The 21,855-nt window shown below is 46.0% G+C and overlaps 1 protein-coding gene across 3 annotated transcripts in view; it reads right to left on the bottom strand.

Annotated features, from left to right (window-relative positions):
* Positions 1 to 7,504: 7,504 nt before the first annotated feature.
* SERTM1 (serine rich and transmembrane domain containing 1) overlaps positions 7,505 to 21,855 on the bottom strand; it is a 49,013-nt gene continuing 34,662 nt past the window's right edge. For all 3 annotated transcript variants that reach the window (XM_073342094.2, XM_073342112.2, XM_073342102.2), the window contains exon 2: positions 7,505 to 13,493. In XM_073342094.2, coding sequence (XP_073198195.1) covers positions 12,986 to 13,309 — 324 coding nt within the window. In that variant the 5' untranslated portion in view covers positions 13,310 to 13,493 and the 3' untranslated portion in view covers positions 7,505 to 12,985. The remainder of the gene's footprint in view (positions 13,494 to 21,855) is intronic.

Raw genomic sequence — 21,855 nt, 5'->3', positions numbered from 1 at the left:
AGGGAGGCAACCTAGTGACAGAGGATGTGGAAAAAGCTAATGTACTCAATGCTTTTTTTGCCTCTGTTTTCACTAACAAGGTCAGCTCCCAGACTGCTGCGCTGGGCATCACAAAATGGGGAAGAGATGGCCAGCCCTCTGTGGAGATAGAGGTGGTTAGGGACTATTTAGAAAAGCTGGACGTGCACAAGTCCATGGGGCCGGATGAGTTGCATCCGAGAGTGCTGAAGGAATTGGCGGCTGTGATTGCAGAGCCATTGGCCATTATCTTTGAAAACTCGTGGCGAACCGGGGAAGTCCCGGATGACTGGAAAAAGGCTAATGTAGTGCCAATCTTTAAAAAAGGGAAGAAGGAGGATCCTGGGAACTACAGGCCAGTCAGCCTCACCTCAGTCCCTGGAAAAATCATGGAGCAGGTCCTCAAAGAATCAATCCTGAAGCACTTGCATGAGAGGAAAGTGATCAGGAACAGCCAGCATGGATTCACCAAGGGAAGGTCATGCCTGACTAATCTAATCGCCTTTTATGATGAGATTACTGGTTCTGTGGATGAAGGGAAAGCGGTGGATGTATTGTTTCTTGACTTTAGCAAAGCTTTTGACACGGTCTCCCACAGTATTCTTGTCAGCAAGTTAAGGAAGTATGGGCTGGATGAATGCACTATAAGGTGGGTAGAAAGCTGGCTAGATTGTCGGGCTCAACGGGTAGTGATCAATGGCTCCATGTCTAGTTGGCAGCCGGTATCAAGTGGAGTGCCCCAAGGGTCGGTCCTGGGGCCGGTTTTATTCAATATCTTCATAAATGATCTGGAGGATGGTGTGGATTGCACTCTCAGCAAATTTGCGGATGATACTAAACTGGGAGGAGTGGTAGATACGCTGGAGGGGAGGGATAGGATACAGAAGGACCTAGACAAATTGGAGGTTTGGGCCAAAAGAAATCTGATGAGGTTCAATAAGGATAAGTGCAGGGTCCTGCCCTTAGGACGGAAGAACCCAATGCACAGCTACAGACTAGGGACCGAATGGCTAGGCAGCAGTTCTGCGGAAAAGGACTTAGGGGTGACAGTGGACGAGAAGCTGGATATGAGTCAGCAGTGTGCCCTTGTTGCCAAGAAGGACAATGGCATTTTGGGATGTATAAGTAGGGGCATAGCGAGCAGATCGAGGGACGTGATCGTTCCCCTCTATTCGACATTGGTGAGGCCTCATCTGGAGTACTGTGTCCAGTTTTGGGCCCCACACTACAAGAAGGATGTGGATAAATTGGAGAGAGTCCAGCGAAGGGCAACAAAAATGATTAGGGGACTGGAACACATGAGTTATGAGGAGAGGCTGAGGGAGCTGGGATTGTTTAGCCTGCAGAAGAGAAGAATGAGGGGGGATTTGATAGCTGCTTTCAACTACCTGAAAGGGGGTTCCAAAGAGGATGGCTCTAGACTGTTCTCAATGGTAGCAGATGACAGAACGAGGAGTAATGGTCTCAAGTTGCAGTGGGGGAGGTTTAGATTGGATATTAGGAAAAACTTTTTCACTAAGAGGGTGGTGAAACACTGGAATGCGTTACCTAGGGAGGTGGTGGAATCTCCTTCCTTAGAGGTTTTTAAGGTCAGGCTTGACAAAGCCTGGCTGGGATGATTTAACTGGGAATTGGTCCTGCTTCGAGCAGGGGGTTGGACTAGATGACCTTCTGGGGTCCCTTCCAACCCTGATATTCTATGATTCGATGATTCTATGATTTGACCTGGTCTTGGGGTTTTCTCACTCTTTGGCATACCTCCCAAGACTGGACATAGGTAGAAACATCCTTGCCCATTCCCTCCCAGTGGAATGACTTTCCCAAATGGTCTTTGGTTCTGTTCACCCCAGCATGGCCAATGGGATGATCGTGGGCTAAGCTTAAGAGCTTTATCCGGTACTTAGTTGGAACTACCAACTGTCTCTGAGGATGCCAGTCTTCCTGGTGTGCACCAGAAAGAGTTTCCTTGTATAAAAGTCCTCTTTCTACAGCAAACCTGGATCGATTAGAAGAGCTGAGAGGCGATGGGTTGCTCCATGCCACCGTCCAAGCTATTTGGAGGCTTTCATCTGCTTCCTGTTCAGTCTGGAACTGTTCCCTTGATGCTGGAGACATCAGTTCCTCATTGGATTGTGGACCTGGGCTTGGTCCCTCTGGAAGTGATGCAGGTGATGGGGCTGTTTCCGTTGACTGTGACCCGCTCTCCGCTGGTGCACTATGTTGGGGTTCAGGCTCTGGCTGAGCCTCTTGTGTAGGGTTATCTACTGCTGCTGGTGCAGGTTTGGTGGGGCCCTCTGGTGTTGGGGTTGCAAGTACTGGATTCAGTGCTGGCAATGGTTCTGGTACTGGTTGTTCCCTCGGTTCTGATTCTGAGACTCCTTTTCTTTTTGTGAATACAGACTAACACGGCTGCTACTCTGAAACTACTGCTGTTGCAGATGTTGGCATAGGGTCCGGTTCCATCACCTCTGCTGAGCCTTTGCCTTCTCCTTCTCCAGTGCATGCTTCCTCTCTTTTTCCTTCTCCTCCTTTTCTTTTTCCTTTGCCTCCATTTCTCTCCTGTGGGAAGCCTCCATTTCTTTTTCTTTTGCCCCCATTTCTTTTTCTTTTGCTTCCATTTCTCTCCTATGGGCAGCCTCCCTTTCTTTTTCTTTGGCTGCTTGTGCATCCATCTCCATCTGTCTGAGTTCTACCCGTCTTTCATGTTCCTTTTGTTTTTCCTCAGCCTCAGATCTGGCTAATTCCAGCTTCTGTTGAACAGTGCAGTCTGTCATCCTAACCACTCTGTTTTTAACCAACTTTATACCCGAGAGTTAGAAAGAAAACAAACAAACAAAAAACCTGGCTTGTAAAATTTTGCTGTGCTGTAACCTGATACCTTTTTCTCTGATAGCTAAAGAAAAATCCTTTTGTTATGCCTGCTGCTTTGTCCCCCAGGCAGAGAGACAGAATCTACAGCTGCAATCACCTTTTACAAAACCCTTTAAAATCTTGCTGTGCTTCTGGTTCAAAATGATCTCTGGTTCAAAATGATCCCACCACTCTGCCACCATGTCAAGGTTCCTTCCCCACTCTGAACTCTAGGGTACAGATGTGGGGACCTGCATGAAAGACCCCCTAAGCTTATTCTTAGCTTAGATTAAAAACTTCCCCAAAGTACAAACCTTGCCTTGTCCTTGAACCGTATGCTGCCACCACCAAACGTTTTAAACAAAGAACAGGGAAAGAGGCCACTTGGAGATGTCTTCCCCCAAAATATCCCCCCAAGCCCTACACCCCCTTTCCTGGGGAAGGCTTGATAAGAATCCTCACCAACTGGTACAGGTGAACACAGACCCAAACTCTTGGATCTTAAGAACAATGAAAAATCAATCAGTTTCTTAAAAGAAGAATTTTAATTAAAGAAAAGGTAAAAAAATCACCTCTGTAAAATCAGGATGGTAAATACCTTACAGGGTAATCAGATTCAAAACTTAGAGAATTCCTCTAGGCAAAACCTTAAGTTACAAAAAGACACAGCTTATTTTACCAGCCATTAAACAAAAGAAAATCTAACGCATGTTCTAGCTAGATTATTTACTAACTTTACAGGAGTTGTAAGGCTGCATTCCTGATCTGTTCCCCCCCCACTCCCCCAGATTTGAAAGTATCTTGTCCCCTCATTGGTCATTTTGGTCAGGTGCCAGCGAGGTTATCTTAGCTTCTTAACCCTTTACAGGTGAAAGGGTTTTGCCTCTGGCCAGGAGGGATTTTATAGCACTGTATACAGAAAGGTGGTTACCCTTCCTTTTATATTTATGACACTTGTTATGAGCCAGATTCAGCCTGGGAAAAAAGACTGGGGGAAAAGTCTGTGGAAAAAGGCTCTCAGGAGCCCTGGGCAACCTTGGGTAACAACAAGGAGGACTTTGTTGATGAGGAAGAGGAAGAGGAGAATGAGAAGCAGGCAAGCAGAGGATCCATTCTCCCTGACAGCCAAGAACTTTTTTTAACTCTGGAGCCCATCCCCTCACAGGACCAATTGTCGGCAGAGTATGATGCCAGGGAAGGCACCTCTGGTAAATGCACATTTTCAGTCAGACCATAGGGGTTACATGCTATTATTTTTAATGTTGAATCTGCATTTAAGAATTGGGATAGAAGTTATTGGTGGCCACTCCAGCTACGCAGAGGGTGCTCTCCGAAAAGGACTGCTTATGTGCCCAAGGATGGCCTGGGAATCCTCCATGGAGGTACTCTGCAATCCTGTGCAGAAGATTTCTGGGAAGGGCTGCCTTATTTCGTCCACCATGGTAGACACTTTCTCGCACCACTCCAGTATTAACTCTTCTGGCATCATTGCGGCACACAGTACTGCAGCATAAGGACCAGGTCTGTACCCAGACATTTGCAGCATCTGCTCCTTTTCCACCTCTGTTACCGTCAGGAGTGTGATATTGCATATAGTCACCTAGGGGAAACGGGGGAAGTTTTAAATGCTAGCCCTTAAACCGCAAGCAATTCGATAAATAATCCGTCCCCTATCTGGTGAATTCTGGTCACACAATGACACTTTCCCAAGCATGCCCTAGTTGTCATTGGAAGAGATCACCGTGTATTTCAGCCAGCATTTAAACGGGGAGGGGGGGTGATGCTTCCTGTTTGTCTCCCTTCCACCGCAGCCCAGTGCTGCTTTTGTAACAATCAAACTATTTGTGGGGATTTATGCTTGTGCCTGTCATCAAGCACTATCCAGGTTGCTACAAGAAAGGGGGTTGTGCTGAGGTTGCAACCATTGATCCCAAGGATGTCTTAACAAAAGCTGCAGCACTAGACCTCTCACCCATGCCTTGTGGCCTTACTCACCATGGGCGTAGCAGCAAACCAACTCTTGCAGTAGCCTGTGGTTGTGATTACATTGTGGCTTGCAGGGAAGTGAACTGAGGGGTGTTTCTTTTATAAAAAGATTTAACCTTGCAACATAAATAACGTATGCACTGTCAATGCTACCCTTGTGCTTTGTATTCTTTGCAGCTGAAACCTTGTCCGTAGGCGCATCCTCCACACCAGGACAGAGACTTTCCCAGATTCAAAGGCAGAAAAAGAAGACTTGGGAGGACATATTCAATGAGTTAATGTGCGTCTTCAAGAGTGACAAGATGGAGCTCAGCCCATGGAGGATTGCACTGTCGGAGAGCCTGCACAATGACCGTGAGGACAGGAAAGCATGCAGGGAACACAAGCGTGACACACAGGACAAGATAGTGTGGATTATGAAGGGGCAATCAGACATGTTGAGGCATCTGGTTGAGGTTCAAGAAAGGCAGCTGGATGCTGGAGTCCTGCTGCAGCCTATGCTTAACCTGCTGCTATCGTTGCCAAGTTCCACATCCTTCTCCTGCAGACGTCCTATGAGGTGTGTGTGTGTGTGAGTTCGGTATCCCTTGCACTCAACACCAGGGTTGGGTACAAGGACCAGAAGGTGCCCATTCCCTCACCTTTGATTGTTGTTGCAGTGTAATTGTAAGCAAGCTGTCCTTGTTTCCCCTGCCCCCTCAGTGTTATCTTACTTTTGTCCCAGGTTATCTGACTTTTCTTTGCTGCCTCTCAGTGTTTGGGAGCATAATAAAAATTAATGGATTGAGAGAAAAGGCTCTTTATCCATTCAGCACACTGTGGTTAGTGGGGGTGTAGTTTACAAGGGAGTACATGCAATGAAGGGGACAGCTAGGTAAGGAACAACACACATAAGTGTCACAATACTGTCGGTCATTGATGAAACTAGTTTTCAAAGCCTCACAGAGATGCAGTGCGCCTTGATGTGCTCTTCTTACTGCCCTGGTGTCTGGCTGCTCAAAATTGGCTGCCGGGCGATCTGCCTCCGTCCCCCACCCTGCCAGAAACTTTTCTCCCTTTGTTTCACAGATATTATGGAGCACACAGCAGGCAGGAACGACAATGGGAATATTGCTTTCACTGTGGTCTAATCTAGTAACCAAACTACACTAGTGGGCTTTTAAATGCCCAAAGGCACATTCCACCACCATTCTGCACTTGCTCAGCCTGTGGTTGAACTGCTCCTGCCAAGGCTGCCTGTGTATGGCTTCATGAGCCATGGGAGCAAAGGGTAGGCTGGGTCTCCCAGGATCACAACTGGCATTTCAACATCACCAATGGTTATTTTGCAGTCTGGAAAGAAAGTTCCTGCTTGCAGCTTTCTGAACAGACTGGAGTTCATAAAGATGTGCGCGTCATGCACCTTTCCCGACCATACCACACTGATGATGGAACAGCCCCTTTGATCCACCGGCACTTGCAACATCATTTCAGTTTATGTACTCTTTGGCAAGGTGGTCGGGTGCCAAGATAGGGATATGCATTCCATCTATTGCCCCACCACAGTTAGGGAACCCCATAGCAGCAAAACCATCCACTATGTCCTGCACATTGCCCAGAGTCACTACCCTTCTTAGCGGAAGTCTGTGGATTGCCCTGGCAACTTGGATCACAACAGATCCCACAATAGATTTACCCACTCCAAATTGATACCCCACTGACCAGTAGCAGTCTGGCGTTGCAAGCTTCCACAGAGCTATCACCACTCACTTCTCAACTGTCAGAGCAGCTCTCATTTTAGTATTGCTGTGCTTCAGGACTGGGGAATACTTTTTGCACAGTTCCATGAAAGTGGCCTTGTGCATTCAAAATTTCTGCAGCCACTGCTCATCATCCCACAGCTGCATAACTATGCGGTCCCACCAGTCAGTGCTTGTTTCCCAGGCCCAGAAGCAGTGCTCCACCATGTAAAGATCATGCACAACTGTCGCCAGAATCTGCAAATTGCTCCACTCCATTGCTTCTAGCAGGGCTGCTTGCATGGCATCACATTGTTCTGTGCAGCGGCTCCTGCTTCAGCTGAGCAAATACGGCAGGATAAGGCGTGAGGTGTTTGTAATGCTCACAACAACAGTGTACAGCTGAGTGGGGTCCATGCTTGCTGTGCTATGGCATCTGCGCAGGTAACCCAGGGTTAGGAAAAAAGGCACAAAAAGGCTGGTTTGTTTGCTGTTGATTTCAAGGATGGAGGTAGGGAGGGAGGTAAGTGCATCATGGGAGGCTAATGCCACGTTCCCATAACCACCCACGCAAATGTTTTGATCCCATGAGGCATTGCAAGCCCAACCCAACATTCCACTCGGTTCCATGGACTGTGGGATAGCTACCCACAGTGCAGTGCTCCATGAGTCGTTGTAAGCCCTGCTAGTGAGGATGCGCTCCACCGACACAATGTGCATAGTGGGGACATGCAGAATCGACTGTCTTAAATCGGAGGCTCAATGTCGACTTAAATAAAATCAACCTAATTTTGTAGCGTAGAGATAATATTACCCATTTTCATGCTGCGGCTCCTACCTCCTTTTTTTATATGAGTATTAACCTCATTTTCTGCAAAGGAGACACAGGTGACTGAATTCAGGCCTTGGCAGGTAAATGAAGATTGAGCTGGTTTTTAGCTATCTTGTTTTAAAGTTAATTTATTTGTATTTATAAGTCTACACACAAACACATTGGGTTACAGATTTTGGGATCTTAAACAGCTTTTATAAAGGAAATGTTACTTCTTGTTCAACTTTAAATAAATAACTTAGTATTTCCCCATGTCCTTTCACCGCTTTCTAGTGAAAATTGAGTGAAGCTGTTTCAGGAAAACTCTGTCTGTATGAATAGAGTAATTGAGAGACTAAATATCTTTATAAAAACAGGGTGGATCAGCAATCCCAGTGACTTAAGTTCTTTATTTTGCAACAAAATGCTTTGGCTCTTATAAGAATCTAATCAACACCAAAACTTATTGTATAATACGTTAATTTTTAAAAGTTGAAAACACCATCTCCAATTTAATCTGCCTTTGTCTGGCACTGAATAATGATATTTCTAATTACTACATTTACATTTGATGGTAAAAAACCTGCATTTTCATAGAGCATACAATTAATGTTGGATGTTGGGATATGTGTCCTGCCAGTAGCAAACTGATAACCTGGAGGATAAAAATGTTTTAAAATGTGTAAAAAAAGTTTGTGGAGTGTTTCATGTACAGCTGCGGCCTCACAGGCTGTAATATACCAACAACTTCTTAACTTTAACATGCTGGCCAAATAATACATGACTTGCTACTCCAAAGAGCCAGTTATCTCTAGAGAGATGCTGGGTGACGGGTGTGAAGGGTGCTGGTGCAGGAGGCACACAGACCTCTGCAGGATCGGGCACACCATTTGTAAGGGGATCGGTAACACCAGTCAGTTACAGCTACTGGTGCAGCTCTTCTAGTTAAGACCAGCGATGACACATCTCTCTTCTTCTCATGGTCCTTTAACTGAGTTGGATCTTGCTCAAGGGCAAAGCCTCCATTCACAGTAGGTGGAATGATTTTCACGATTGAGCCCAATGAACTATTCCCCTTGGAGCACGTTCTGTAATGATGCTATAATGTAATAACTGGAACAATTTGGAGTAATTTGGAGGTTGCAATAACAAACCAATCTTTGCATTCCATATTGTATCACTGTCAATTTAATGGGACTAAACCCACGTCAGGTTTGCTGGAGACCTCACAGAATTGTGCTTTGCAATAATAATAATTGCTTTATGACAGTAACTGAATACAGGACTCTGTTTTAATCAAGGGAGCTACTGTATTACATTTGGACACAATAGACAGTTACTCAGAGTATATCATACCAATTATGTAAGTGTGTATGGGTCTGTTCTCTATGCTGGGATCAATCCTGAAAACCCTTATTCCCCCGGGGCTAAGTTATGCCATTTCAGCAAGGCCCAAACTATGGGGTGTGTGGAGCACTGGGAGGCATCCAGGCTTACCATATGTGACCCTGAACTCCCTAGAGCAGGGAGAAGGCATGCCCATTACTACACCTCTTAATGGGGTGCAGCTTATTCTCCCACCATGCATACTGGGTCCATTATGTAGTGTGGAGGATGGGCTGGGCCATGGCCTCACCTCTCCGCAGCTCTTCTTATCCTCACTGGGGCACTGTGCATCCCTGGTGGAGTAAGGAGAGAGCAGGCTCTGTGAAGGGACTACGACGTTGCCTGGCCCTTACACAGGCCACTGCCAAGAAGGATTTGCCTTGCTCCTCCACCCCACTGTGCATCCATGTAAGGAGAAGGCAGAATCTGGCCCTTCACAAGAAGCCTGGGAAACAAGCAGGGAGAACTGGAAGTCCTGGCACAGTCAAGGAATTATGATGTGATTGGAATAACAGACACCTGCTGGGATAACTCACATGACTGGAGTACTGTCATGGATGGATATAAACTGTTCAGGAAGGACAGGCAGGGCAGAAAAGGTGGGGGAGTTGCACTGTATGTAAGGGAGCAGTATGACTGCTCAGAGCTCAAGTATGAAACTGCAGAAAAACCTGAGTGTCTCTGGATTAAGTTTAGAAGTGCGAGCAACAAGGGTGATGTCGTGGTGGGAGTCTGCTATAGACCACCAGACTAGGGGGATGAGGTGGACGAGGCTTTCTTCCGGCAACTCACGGAAGTTACTAGATCGCAGGCCCTGGTGCACAGACAATCCAGGAAGTTTTTGGAAAGGGTAGAGGACAATTTCCTGGTGCAAGTGCTGGAGGAACCAACTCGGGGCAGAGCTCTTCTTGACCTGCTGCTCACAAACCGGGAAGAATTAGTAGGGGAAGCTAAAGTGGATGGGAACCTGGGAGGCAGTGACCATGAGATGGTCGAGTTCAGGATCCTGACACAGGGAAGAAAGGAGAGCAGCAGAATACAGACCCTGGACTTCAGAAAAGCAGACTTTCACTCCCTCAGGGAACTGATGGACAGGATCCCCTGGGAGAATAACATGAGGGGGAAAGGAGTCCAGGAGAGCTGGCTGTATTTTAAAGAATCTTTATTGAGGTCACATGGACAAACCATCCCGATGTGTAGAAAGCATAGTCAATATGGCAGGTGACAAGCTTGGCTTAACAGTGAAATCCTTGCTGATCTTGAACACAAAAAAGAAGCTTACAAGAAGTGGAAGATTGGACAAATGACCAGGGAAGAGTATAAAATATTGCTCGGGGATGCAGGAGTGAAATCAGGAAGGCCAAATCACACCTGGAGTTGCAGCTAGCAAGAGATGTTAAGAGTAACAAGAAGGGTTTCTTCAGGGATGTTAGCAACAAGAAGAAAGTCAAGGAACGTGTGGGCCCCTTGCTGAATGAGGGAGGCAACCTAGTGACAGAGGATGTGGAAAAAGCTAATGTACTTAATGCTTTTTTTGCCTCTGTCTTCACGAACAAGGTCAGCTCCCAGACTGCTGCACTGGGCAGCACAGCATGGGGAGGAGGTGACCAGCCCTCTGTGGAGAAAGAAGTGGTTGGGGACTATTTAGAAAAGCTGGACGAGCACAAGTCCATGGTGCTGGATGCGCTGCATCCGAGAGTGCTAAAGGAGTTGGTGGATGTGATTGCAGAGCCATTGGCCATTATCTTTGAAAACTCATGGTGATCCGGGGAAGTCCCAGAAGACTAGAAAAAGGCTAACGTAGTGCCCATCTTTAAAAAAGGGAAGAAGGAGGATCCGGGGAACTACAGGCCATTCAGCCTCACCTCAGTCCCTGGAAAAATCATGGAGCAGGTCCTCAAGGAATCAATTCTGAAGCACTTACATGAGAGGAAAGTGATCAGGAACAGTCAGCATGGATTCACCAAGGGCAAGTCATGTCTGACTAATCTAATTGCCTTCTATGACGAGATAACTGGCTCTGTGGATGAGGGGAAAGCGGTGGACGTGTTGTTCCTTGACTTTAGCAAAGCTTTTGACATGGTCTCCCACAGTATTCTTGACAGCAAGTTAAAGAAATATGGGCTGGATGAATGGACTATAAGGTGGATAGAAAGTTGGCTAGATTGTTGGGCTCAATGGGTAGTGATCAATGGCTCCATGTCTAGTTGGCAGCCGGTATCAAGTGGAGTGCCCCAAGGGTTGGTCCTTGGGCCGGTTTTGTTCAATATCTTCATAAATGATCTGGAGGATGGTGTGGATTGCACCCTCAGCAAGTTTGCAGATGACACTAAACTGGGAGGAGAGGTAGATACGCTGGAGGATAGGGATAGGATACAGAGGGCCCTAGACAAATTAGAGGATTGGGTCAAAAGAAATCTGATGAGGTTCAACAAGGACAAGTGCAGAGTCCTGCACTTAGGACGGAAGAATTCCATGCACCGCTACAGACTAGGGACCGAATGGCTAGGCAGCAGTTCTGCAGAAAAGGACCTAGGGGTTACAGTGGACGAGAAGCTGGATATGAGTCAACAGTGTGCCCTTGTTGCCAAGAAGGCCAATGGCATTTTGGGATGTATAGGTAGGGGCATTGCCTGCAGATTGAGGGACGTGATCGTTCCCCTCTATTCGACGTTGGTGAGGCCTCATCTGGAGTACTGTGTCCAGTTTTGGGCTCCACACTACAAGAAGGATGTGGATAAATTGGAGAGAGTCCAGCGAAGGGCAACAAAAATGATTAGGGGACTGGAACACATGAGTTATGAGGAGAGGCTGAGGGAACTGGGATTGTTTAGTCTGCGGAAGAGAAGAATGAGGGGGGATTTGATTGCTGCTTTCAACTACCTGAAAGGGGGTTCCAAAGAGGATGGATCTAGACTGTTCTCAGTGGTAGCTGTTGACAAAACAAGGAGTAATGGTCTCAAGTTGCAGTGGGGAGGTTTAGGTTGGATATTAGGAAAAACTTTTTCACTAGGAGGGTGGTGAAACACTGGAATGCGTTACCTAGGGAGGTGGTGGAATCTCCTTCCTTAGATATATTTAAGGTCAGGCTTGACAAAGCCCTGGCTGGGATGATTTAGTTGGGGATTGGTCCTGCTTTGAGCAGGGGGTTGGACTAGATGACCTCCTGAGGTCCCTTCCAACTCTGATATTCTATGATTCTATGATTCTGACTGATGTAAGTAGCTCCACTGAAGTAAGAACTCCTCATGCATATAAGGGCTCTTAATAAAGGCAATCAGCTGCCAGCAACAGTAATGGGAGTTATGTGTCTCTCAAGGAGAGCAGAGGCTGCTCAGATTGTGTTTGGCTTCATTAACAATAAGCTAGAATAGCACGGACATATGGAAAGGAGCTGTGTAGAGGCAGAAACCCATTCCCCCTAAGAAGCAGGTAGCCCTGTCAACTGCATGCAAGTAAGTCCTAAAAATATCTTTACAACATACAGTACAGCTTGAGTTTACAACTGTGCATATTTATTCTAGTTGCTTTTGCTAAATAAAATTAAGCAAATATGTTAAAGTGTATGTGAAAATTGACTTCTAGAGGCTTTATACAGAAAGATTCAATGGATTGATATACATAGACAAAATTAATGTTTGTTAACAAAAGAATTATTTTAGTTTTGTTTTAATAACATAATTGAAATACTGAAACGACATCACAATTAAAAACAAAACAAACAAAAAACCCCACCCAATAACTTTAAAATTGGCCAAGGTGCCAATTTGTCTATCAAATTAGTGTGGTGGCATTTTTGTGAAAGTGATCTTGTCCAGAAGGCCCTATCCAGTGAAAAGTCAATGACACACTAACAAAGGGAAATCCAGGTAAGAGGGATACAACTGCAAAGAATTAGAACATCCACCTAGAACCATATTCAAATTTGGCAGGAAGACTGTGTGTATGCATGGATGTGTATACGTATGTCAGAAAGGCAGCATTAATATTACATACATGAAGCTACGACCAGATGCCATTTTCCATGCTCCAAGATGAAAAGCATCATTAATAAAAGGGGAAATGGAAACTAAAAAGAGAAAGAAAACTCAAAGAGAAGTCTAAAAGTCACCTCTTTCATGATTAATAGTCCTCAATGGCAAATGTTACATGCACTATTTCCCTCAAAAGCTAGACAAAGTTGTTCCATTTTCCAATGTATTTCCTTCATTTCTTTTCATGAAGAAAGGTTTGAGAAAGCAGATCGCTGGGAAGAAATACTACAAACTTCTAAATTAGTGAAAGAACTTCCAGCATCACTAGTGTATTCTGGGTACGAGGCACTGGAAGAGATGATGTTTTTCAGCCTCTGAAGTGCAATGATTAATAACAAAAGAAGAAATGCTAAGAGGCTGAGAAATATAGAAACATAGACATAGACATTTGATAAGCGTCCAGCTGAGGAATCCACTGAAGTTGACAGGGATGTGGGATATAGCTCCAGAAAAGTCCCATTTTCCATGTTTCCTACTAATCCAGATGAAGGGTCAAGTTCTGACATTTTGTGTGTGTTTTTAAGGGAATAGATGTTGTAGTCAAAGGCAGTTTTAGAAGTATAAAAAATGCTGTATTCTAGATGCTTTCATTTTTCCATCAAAACATAGGCAAATTGAGTCACCCTGTGATCAGAGTTATTCTTCACTTCTCAAATCCACAGGTAATATAAGATGCTGTATCCTTCAGTCCTGAAAGAAAAGAAAAATAGAATTAATTTACCACTAGACCAGTGCTTTAATTATTCACCCGAGAGAATATAACTTTAAAAACAGTAAATTATTTCCCCATAAAGTTGACCTCAAGGACTTAAAAAAGAAAAGAAAAAAAGAAATCAGTATCTGTTGCTTTATGGGCTGATTTCCCCCAAAAGCAGGGATAGAAGGAAAATTCTGCACATCCATTTCCCACAGCTTTTACTACCAATTAGCCAGATCCAAAACTTCTGATCCAAACAGCTCTGAACTTGGTGTGGGAGGAAGTCTTGGACTGCAAACCCAGATCCAGATCCAAATTTATCGCTATGTCCACATGGAGCCAAATGAACCCCAGAATCCAAGCACCTTTGACTTTTGTAGAGGAAGGAGATGTTTCATAATGAAGATCCAGATCTGAATTGAGTGCCTCAGGCCCTTTCTATTGATGTCATCTACAGTCATGTTTGCCAGTTCATGTGCCATGTGATGCCTCAACATGAACTAAACTGGTGATATCCCAGCTACTCCCAAACCCTGTTGGAGCATAGTGCTGGCCAAATAAATGCTCTTTCATAATCTATGGTGAAGGTTTGTGCTACAGTATGAATTCCTTGCTACGGGGAATCTTTACAAAATGCAGGATTTCAGGACTTGGCCATCAACTTTCTGTTTCCACACCAAACAAAATAAAAAAATCCTTGTAAAGAGTTAAGCTTGTAATCCTAGAGCCAAGTTTTTAAGCAAGGTGACAGATGGTAAATCCACTACCACTATTAAACCTATGTTGCTGTGCTGTCTTGTCTGAGGTAACCAGAACCAGGGAATTTGCTATGGCTTATTTATTTTACATTTATAAAATGTGCGGATCTAATTTCACAAAGTGCATATACAAAGATTAAAATGCAAGAATCAAGTCATTACCAGGCTGATCTGCTATTGAGAAGGTGGCTTCAATAAAATACACTTCTCAGCCAAAAACTGCACCTTTTCCTTCTGACACCCACAGCTCAGCAAACTCGGCCTCGGTATAAGGGCTCATCTAGACTAACACTTAGTTCACTGCACTCTGGGGTGCAAATCTACCCTGCACTAACGTGCCATGCAATGCCACGCAGTAAGGTGTCTGTGTGAACACTGCTGCTGCACACTACAAGCTCCCTAGTGTGCTTTAACTTACTCCTGTTTCAAAGCGTGGTCAATCAAAGCACACCACAAAACTTTCTGTGGGTGGCAGGCTGGCAGAAGGGTCCGCATGGACACTTACTGTGGGGCAGACTAGTGCAGGGTAGATTTATACCCCAGCCTGCCATGAACTAATGTTCGTATAGACAAGACCTAGGAGAGTGGATTCCATAGCTGAGGAGGGCCCTTCCACTGAAAATACCTTGCCTCCAGAACCCTCATGTTTAAATCTGGAGGCTCAGGTGCCTCAGATGATCCCAACAGTCAGGGTACAACTGAGGCAAGAAGCGGTCTCTATACTAGTGGCTTTTGCACCCAGTGTAGCTAAGCCCCAGTGTAGATATGCTGCACCAGAGTTAGAATGGCCTTAGTGAGTGGAAAATGCGTGTAAAATGCTAATATTCTGTTTCGGTAGGTCTGTACGCCACTGTCCATAAACTTTGTACTCATGTCAATAGCTACTCAAGCTATAAGGCATTGGAGAATCACACCAACTACCTACCTATCTACAATCACATCCATCCTTTGAATGCACCTGTTGAATCCTCTTATATTGTTGGGGAAAGGTAGTGATCTTTTCTTCTCCTACAAGAAGAGAACATCTGCAGAGAATCCAAGGCCTCAGCATAAAGCTGAAGGAAGACAGGGGTCCCACCTGTGATGAGCCTGCTTTGGACCTTAAACTTTAGTTTCAACTCAGTTTAAGTATTTTTAACCTTCATTCCCAGGCTTTGAGGAACATTTTTATCTACTCTTTTTAATGCTTTGGAGAGAAGAGAAGGATTTTCCCTTGTCAAGATTTTGCTTCTAAACCTACTTTTATTAGGTTTGTATCTGCACCTTTCTACTATATCGGTGAGCATTCTATACTCTCCAGCTGGGGAAAGTAAGCAAAGCTGATTTTATAGGTGCCTTAAGGCTCTGATGTATCAATCCTGCACAGGTGCAAAAGAGAGGAGGAAGAACACAAGTGGCCCTTTCATTGTTGTGTCCCTGAGAAAGGGAAGACAAATTTGTAGTCTCTGTGCTCCAGGGATGGAAAAGACTGTGAAAGATTAGTGTCATTAACAGCTCTAGACTACCCAGAGGGACCAGGGAGGAGCCTGGGCCAAGGAGCCCAGGTTGCATGCTGTCCAAAAGTAACACAACAGTCATTTTCCCCTGACCTCCTGGGGGCGCTGTACCCTATTTAACCCTAAGTCTCTTTGCACGGGTCCAGTTCAGAATCATGAGTTCATGAGTGAAACAGGAAGTTAAACTTTTGATGCAAGGAACTCTTCAGCCTTCATCTGACATCATCTTAAAGGGCAAAGGGATTGCCCAATAGTAAAACAGAACAAAACAAAACCACACAAATAAAACAAAACTTCTTATTCCCCTTAAATAAACAGAACTACCTATTCCTATAATAAGTGGTTTTTCTGGCCGTCTTGAGAGGCCTCGCATTTTCAGATGCAACCAGTTTTAACTAAACATTGATATCGTTATTAAGACCCAGTTCTGCCATTTTTATTCCCATTGAGTAGCATTTTACTTCACAGATAATCCCTTGTGACTTCACTAAAGTTTCCTGCAGCATAAGTTCTATGCCATGTAAATAGCGGTGGCAGAATCAGGCCCTTAAAATAATAATGTTATCACTTTGTGGGTTTTTTTTTGGATGTCACACTAAAGCTAAAGTACCTTGGTATGTTTCCATGAAAGTGTTCCAACACTCTTGCCCATAATGCTCTACCTTATAACTGTAACCCCTTGGGGTTTAGAGAGCATGGTCCCTTTAAATCTTTTCCTAAGGGGGGAGGGGAAGCAGTGAGAGAAAGGAGGGAAACTCCAGGTGGGGCTCTGGAGACAGAGAGAGAGAGGGAGAAGGGTGGCGGGGTTCCCAGAAGAGATGGAACCAAATAAAATTGAGGAGAGCCTGGATGCAGCTGAAATACTGGGGAGAGTGAAGGTCCACACTCGTATTTACAACCGCAAAGTGAAGGGCATGGTAGCACTATGTACTCACTCCAAGGAAGCAGATCTTGATAAAGTGCCCAAAGAGGTGCAAGTAGGAGGTATCCCCTGGACAATTTGGGGGCAGAGCAGTCCCCTACTAGTGTGCCTATGTCACTTGAGGTGGATTCTTTAGCGCAGAAATTGCAAGCTCTGATGGTGGATGAAGAAGCGGACAAGAGAGGAATTAATTTTGGCATTAGGAGGGGCTCCAACACGCGCAGCACCCAGCCTGGTGGGATGGGCCAAAGAGCTGGGAAACACTCTCAAAGATGCATTGAAGCTGGCCTATGAAAGTGCTCCATACAAGCGGTTACGTTCTTTCTCGGAGGTGTCACCTGTACCCTCAGGGGAGGATGATTACAAGACCTGGAGGGATTTTATGGTGCCACTTGTCCAAGAGTGGGAATGCTCTGATTCTGAGAAGCGGAAACATGTGCTTGAGAGTCTGAGGGGACCTGCCATGCAAATTGTCCGAGCCCTGAAAGACTCACAACCAGCTAACACAGTGCAAGACTATTTAGAAGCTCTTGAGAGTGTCTACGGTGCTACTGATCGCAGTGAAGACCTGTATTATTGTTACCGCCATACCTATCAGGAGCCCCATGAACGATTGTCGGATTTCATCAGGAGACTAGAGCATTTGCTACAGCAGGTGGTGCGGAAGGAGGGCATCCCCATCAAGCACATTGATTCCGCTAGGTTGGACCAGATCCTTCAGGGCACCTGACAAGATGGATTGATGCTGTGGCGACTGCAGCTGAGGGAGTGGGCCCCAAACCCAGCCCCGTTCCACAAGCTCATTCGAGAGATACGTGAAGAGGAGGAGCGATTGTTGCAAGTGGACGCAGTGGTGCAGCCGAAGAAGACAGGCAGTCACACCATGACCGTGCTTGGAGAGATGGAAGAGGCCCCGTCAATGGCAGCAGCACTGAGAGATTTGACCCGAGAAGTGGCCATGATGAAGGCTCAGGGACATACTGTGCCATCCTCAAGTGGGGAGAGTAGCAGGAGGGGTGATAGCCAGCAAGAAGGTTTCTGTTACAACTGTGGGAGAGATGGGTCACTATGCCTTGGACTGCCAAAACAAGACGGATCATGCAAGGGTATCTCAGAGATTGCAGCAAACCATTAGGGAGCTTCAGGGAAACACCAATGGGGCTTGGGGAAGGAGCAACCCAAGACCCTGAAATCCCAAGGCTTCCCAGAGAAAAACACAAACAGGGGTCACCCAGATGGGCTGGTAGACCCTCAGGCTATAGTACCTGTTCGTATAGAAGGATGATTGTATGAGGCATTGCTGGACAGCAGATCGCCATACTTTATGAATCTTACTACCAAGAATACGTACAGCATTTACCCTTGCGTCCCCTGTCTAGCCTGACAGTATGGGGAATTGGCTGTGACTCCTGCTCCTATCGGGGATATATTCTGTTGAATGTCCGGTTTCCAAAGAACGTTGCGGGAGTAAACCAGGAAATAGAAACATTGGCACTGGTCTGCCCAGATCCAAAGGGAAGAGAGTATGCACCTTTAAATCTAGGGACAAATGCAAACCTGTTCCAGAGATTGGCGTGGAAATGCCGTGAGATGGCAGGGAACAAATATCTGTGGGAGCTGCCAATGCACGCTTTATGTAAAGCCGCATACCAGCGAGCGAGGGGCCCCCAATCCCAAGAGGAGACCAAGGCTAGACCTTTTGGGAGGAACAGATTCCAGTCTGGGGTTTCCCCCATTCCTGCTGAGTGGAAGGACCGCCTGTGTGAAAAGTTAGTCAAGAGGAAAGCTGTTTTCTCTATGCGCAAGTGGGATGTTGGGTGTGCACATGATGTGGAACACCATATCCAAATGCAGGATGGTCAGCCTTTTCGAGAGATGTCAAGATGATTAGTCCCCACTGATACTGAAGATGTGAGGCAGCAGCTACAGGAACTGGCTCAAACAGGTATCATTGAGGAATCCAGGAGCCCCTACACATTGCTGATCATAGTAGTACGAAAGAAAAGTGGAATGGTGTGCATGTGTGTCGACTATCACACTCTGAACCGGCGGACGATCCCTGACCAATACACAATGCCCCAGGTGGATGATGCCTTGGATAGCCTGAATGGTAGCTGCTGGTTCTCTGTCCTTGACCTCTGCAGTGGATACTATCAAGTGCCCACGGCCCCAGAGGACCGGGAGAAGACAGCATTCATCTGCCCCTTACGGTTTTACCAATTTAATTGCATGCCCCAGGGAGTATCTCAAGTTCCAGTCATGTTTCAGTGACGCATGTTGCTGGTGGTAGCGGACATGCACCTTTTGGAGTGTCTGGAGTACTTGGATGACATTGTAGTGTTCGGGTGCACTTTAGAAGAACATGAGACTCGGCTGTGTAAAGTCCTGGATCGTTTGGAACACGCAGGCCTCAAGTTATCCTTAGACAAGTGCATCTTCTGCCCGACATCCGTGCGGTATGTGGGACACATAGTGTCTGCAGATGGTATAATTACAGACCCAGAGAAGGTGAAGGTGGTAATTCCTTGGCCGAGGCCCACGACTCTCAAGAAATTATAGTCGTTTCCAGGATTCTGTGGCTATTACCGCAGGTTCATCAAGAATTTTTTGCACATCGTACATGCACTCACAGAGCTCACCAAGGGATACCCCCCACAAATAAGAAGAAGGGGAACGCACCTCGGCATCAGTACTGTAATGTGGGTGCACCTTTTGGAAAGCAGCGGACTGCTGAGTGTGAAGAAGCTTTCCGTAAAATCATTCAACAGCTCACTCAAGCACCTGTTTTGGTGTACGCTGATCCCACTCAGCCATATGAACTTCATGTTGATGCAAGGTACACAGGTTTAGGCGCTGTCCTTTCTCAAGAGCATGAGGGCAAACTCCAACCGGTAGCGTTTGCAAGTCGAGATCTCACACCGCCTGAGAGAAACTACCCTGCTCATCAAGTGGAGTTCCTGCCATTGAAATGGTCCATCACCGAGAGGTTTCATGACTACCTCTATGGGGCCAAGTTCACTGTAAAAACCAATAATAACCCTTTGACATACATCAAAACAACAGCAAAATTATCCATAGCAGGGCACCGGTGGTTAGCGGCACTCTCTGCCTATGATTTCACTCTGCAGTATCTACCTGGGTGAACAAACATGGATGCAGATGTCTTGTCTCGGCGGCCTCATTCTAAAGATTTATAACCCAATGATCAGATGAATGTGGAGACCCCTGAATTGAGAGCTTTATGCCAATGGGTATCCATTGTGGAGGAAAAAGCCACAGCTAATGGAGAATGAGCAATTGACTGTCTGGGTGCACCACAAGAAGCCATACCCATAGTCTACTCAAGTTTTACTAGAGTACAGGACCCTCAGCTACCCAGACTAAAGGATCGAGAGGTGGAGCATGCCCAGTGAGCTGATCCACGGATGAAGGACATCCTTTATGCATTGGAAAGGGGAAAGGATCCCAAGGCTATTCGACTGAGTCTCCCAGAGGAGGCCCTTTTGCTGAAAGAATGGGACCACCTATTGGTTCGGGATGGATGACTTTATCGAGGGCAGAAGCATCCCCAGAGGCCTCACCCAAAGCAATTGTTGCTACCGCAGAAGTACTGGTGAGGCGTGTTAGAGGCCTGCCATAATTGAATGGGGCATCTGGGAGTCAAGTGATTGGAGACAAGAGTTAAGGGAAGATTCTATTGGCCCCAAATGGGGCATGGCATTGCCTACCATATTCGCACCTGCACCAGATGTATCCAACGAAAGACTCTGCCTACGCAGGTGGCTCCTCTTGTCAGCATCACAAGTTCTGCACCCATGGAGCTTGTCTTTATGTACTTTCTAGCATTAGAGCCTAACCGTCGGGGTACTGCAAATATTTTGGTGGTCACTGACCATTTTACTCATTATGCCCAGGCTTATGCCACCAAAGATCAAAAAGCTTCCACAGTTGCCAAGATCCTGTGGGAAAAGTTCTTCATTCACTATGGGTTGCACGCCAGACCACACTCAGATCAGGGACAGGATTTTGAAAGTCGGTTAATAAAAGAACTTTGTAAGTTCATGGGGATCAAGAAATCACGCACCACCCCTTATCATCCACAAGGGGATCCACTATCAGAATGATTCAACCGCACACTGCTGAACATGCTGGGAACTCTGGAGCCTCAGCAGAAAAAATACTGGAGCCAGCACATGAAGCATCTGACACATGCGTATAACTGCTCTCGACATAATGCAACTGGGTTCACACCATATATGCTAATGTTCGGTCAAGAAGCCTGGTTGCCGGTTGATCTCTGTTTTGGAGTGTCTTCAGGTGGGGCACTCCCAGAAACATACTTGGGGTATGTGACTCGCTGAAGAAATCAACCGAAGGAGGCATATCGGATAGCGACGTAAGCAGCTGGTCACCAGAATCAAAAGAATAAAACCCGATATGATCAGCAAGTGAGGCAACAGGAGATTCAGGTTGGTGACTGAGTTTTGGCCCAAAATCTCGGCCTACAGGGAAAACACAAAATTGCAGATCATTGGGAGTCACACTCATACATTGTAGAGAAGAAACTTGGGGATCTACCAGTATATCACATACATCCTTAGGGCAGTCATGGCCCCACCAAAACTCTCCACCAGAATCATTTGTTACCTGTAGGACAAGTATTGTTTCACCATAAGGATGTTTCCACAGATTTTGAGCCTCCTGGCCCCATGAGTCAGACACAGTCCCAACAATGGAAATATACCTGTCCGCTGCAAACGCCCAGCTCCTCGGAGAGTAAGGATGAAATGAGGTTTGGCAATCATCCAGTTTGGAATGCCCCGACCCTAATGGACCCTCTTGTTGCACAAAGAGATGGTGAAGGGGAAGAACCCATATTGAGCACTTCCGATGCCCCACTGTCCAAAGCTGTGGAGACCCCCCCCAAGAACATGATGAGGAAGATTCAGTGCAGGCAGAGAACCCTGTACCGCAAACAGCCACTTTAAACCCAGATGCCCTCGAATTCATGTCTCAAGGATCCATCATCTTGCCTCCATGTTCAGTGTGTCACCTCAGCCAATACCTGACAGCCAGCCTAGATGTTCCTCCAGGGAAGGGAAGCCCAGGTGTGTGCTGACATATGATCATTTAGGGGAACCCAGTGACCTACAGATCTCTGGGGGTGCCATGGGGGATG

The sequence above is a fragment of the Lepidochelys kempii genome, chromosome 1 (assembly GCF_965140285.1).
Source record: "Lepidochelys kempii isolate rLepKem1 chromosome 1, rLepKem1.hap1, whole genome shotgun sequence".
NCBI lineage: Eukaryota > Metazoa > Chordata > Testudines > Cheloniidae > Lepidochelys > Lepidochelys kempii.
Note: the sequence above shows the minus strand (reverse complement) of the source record. Positions and strands in the feature narration are given on the sequence as shown.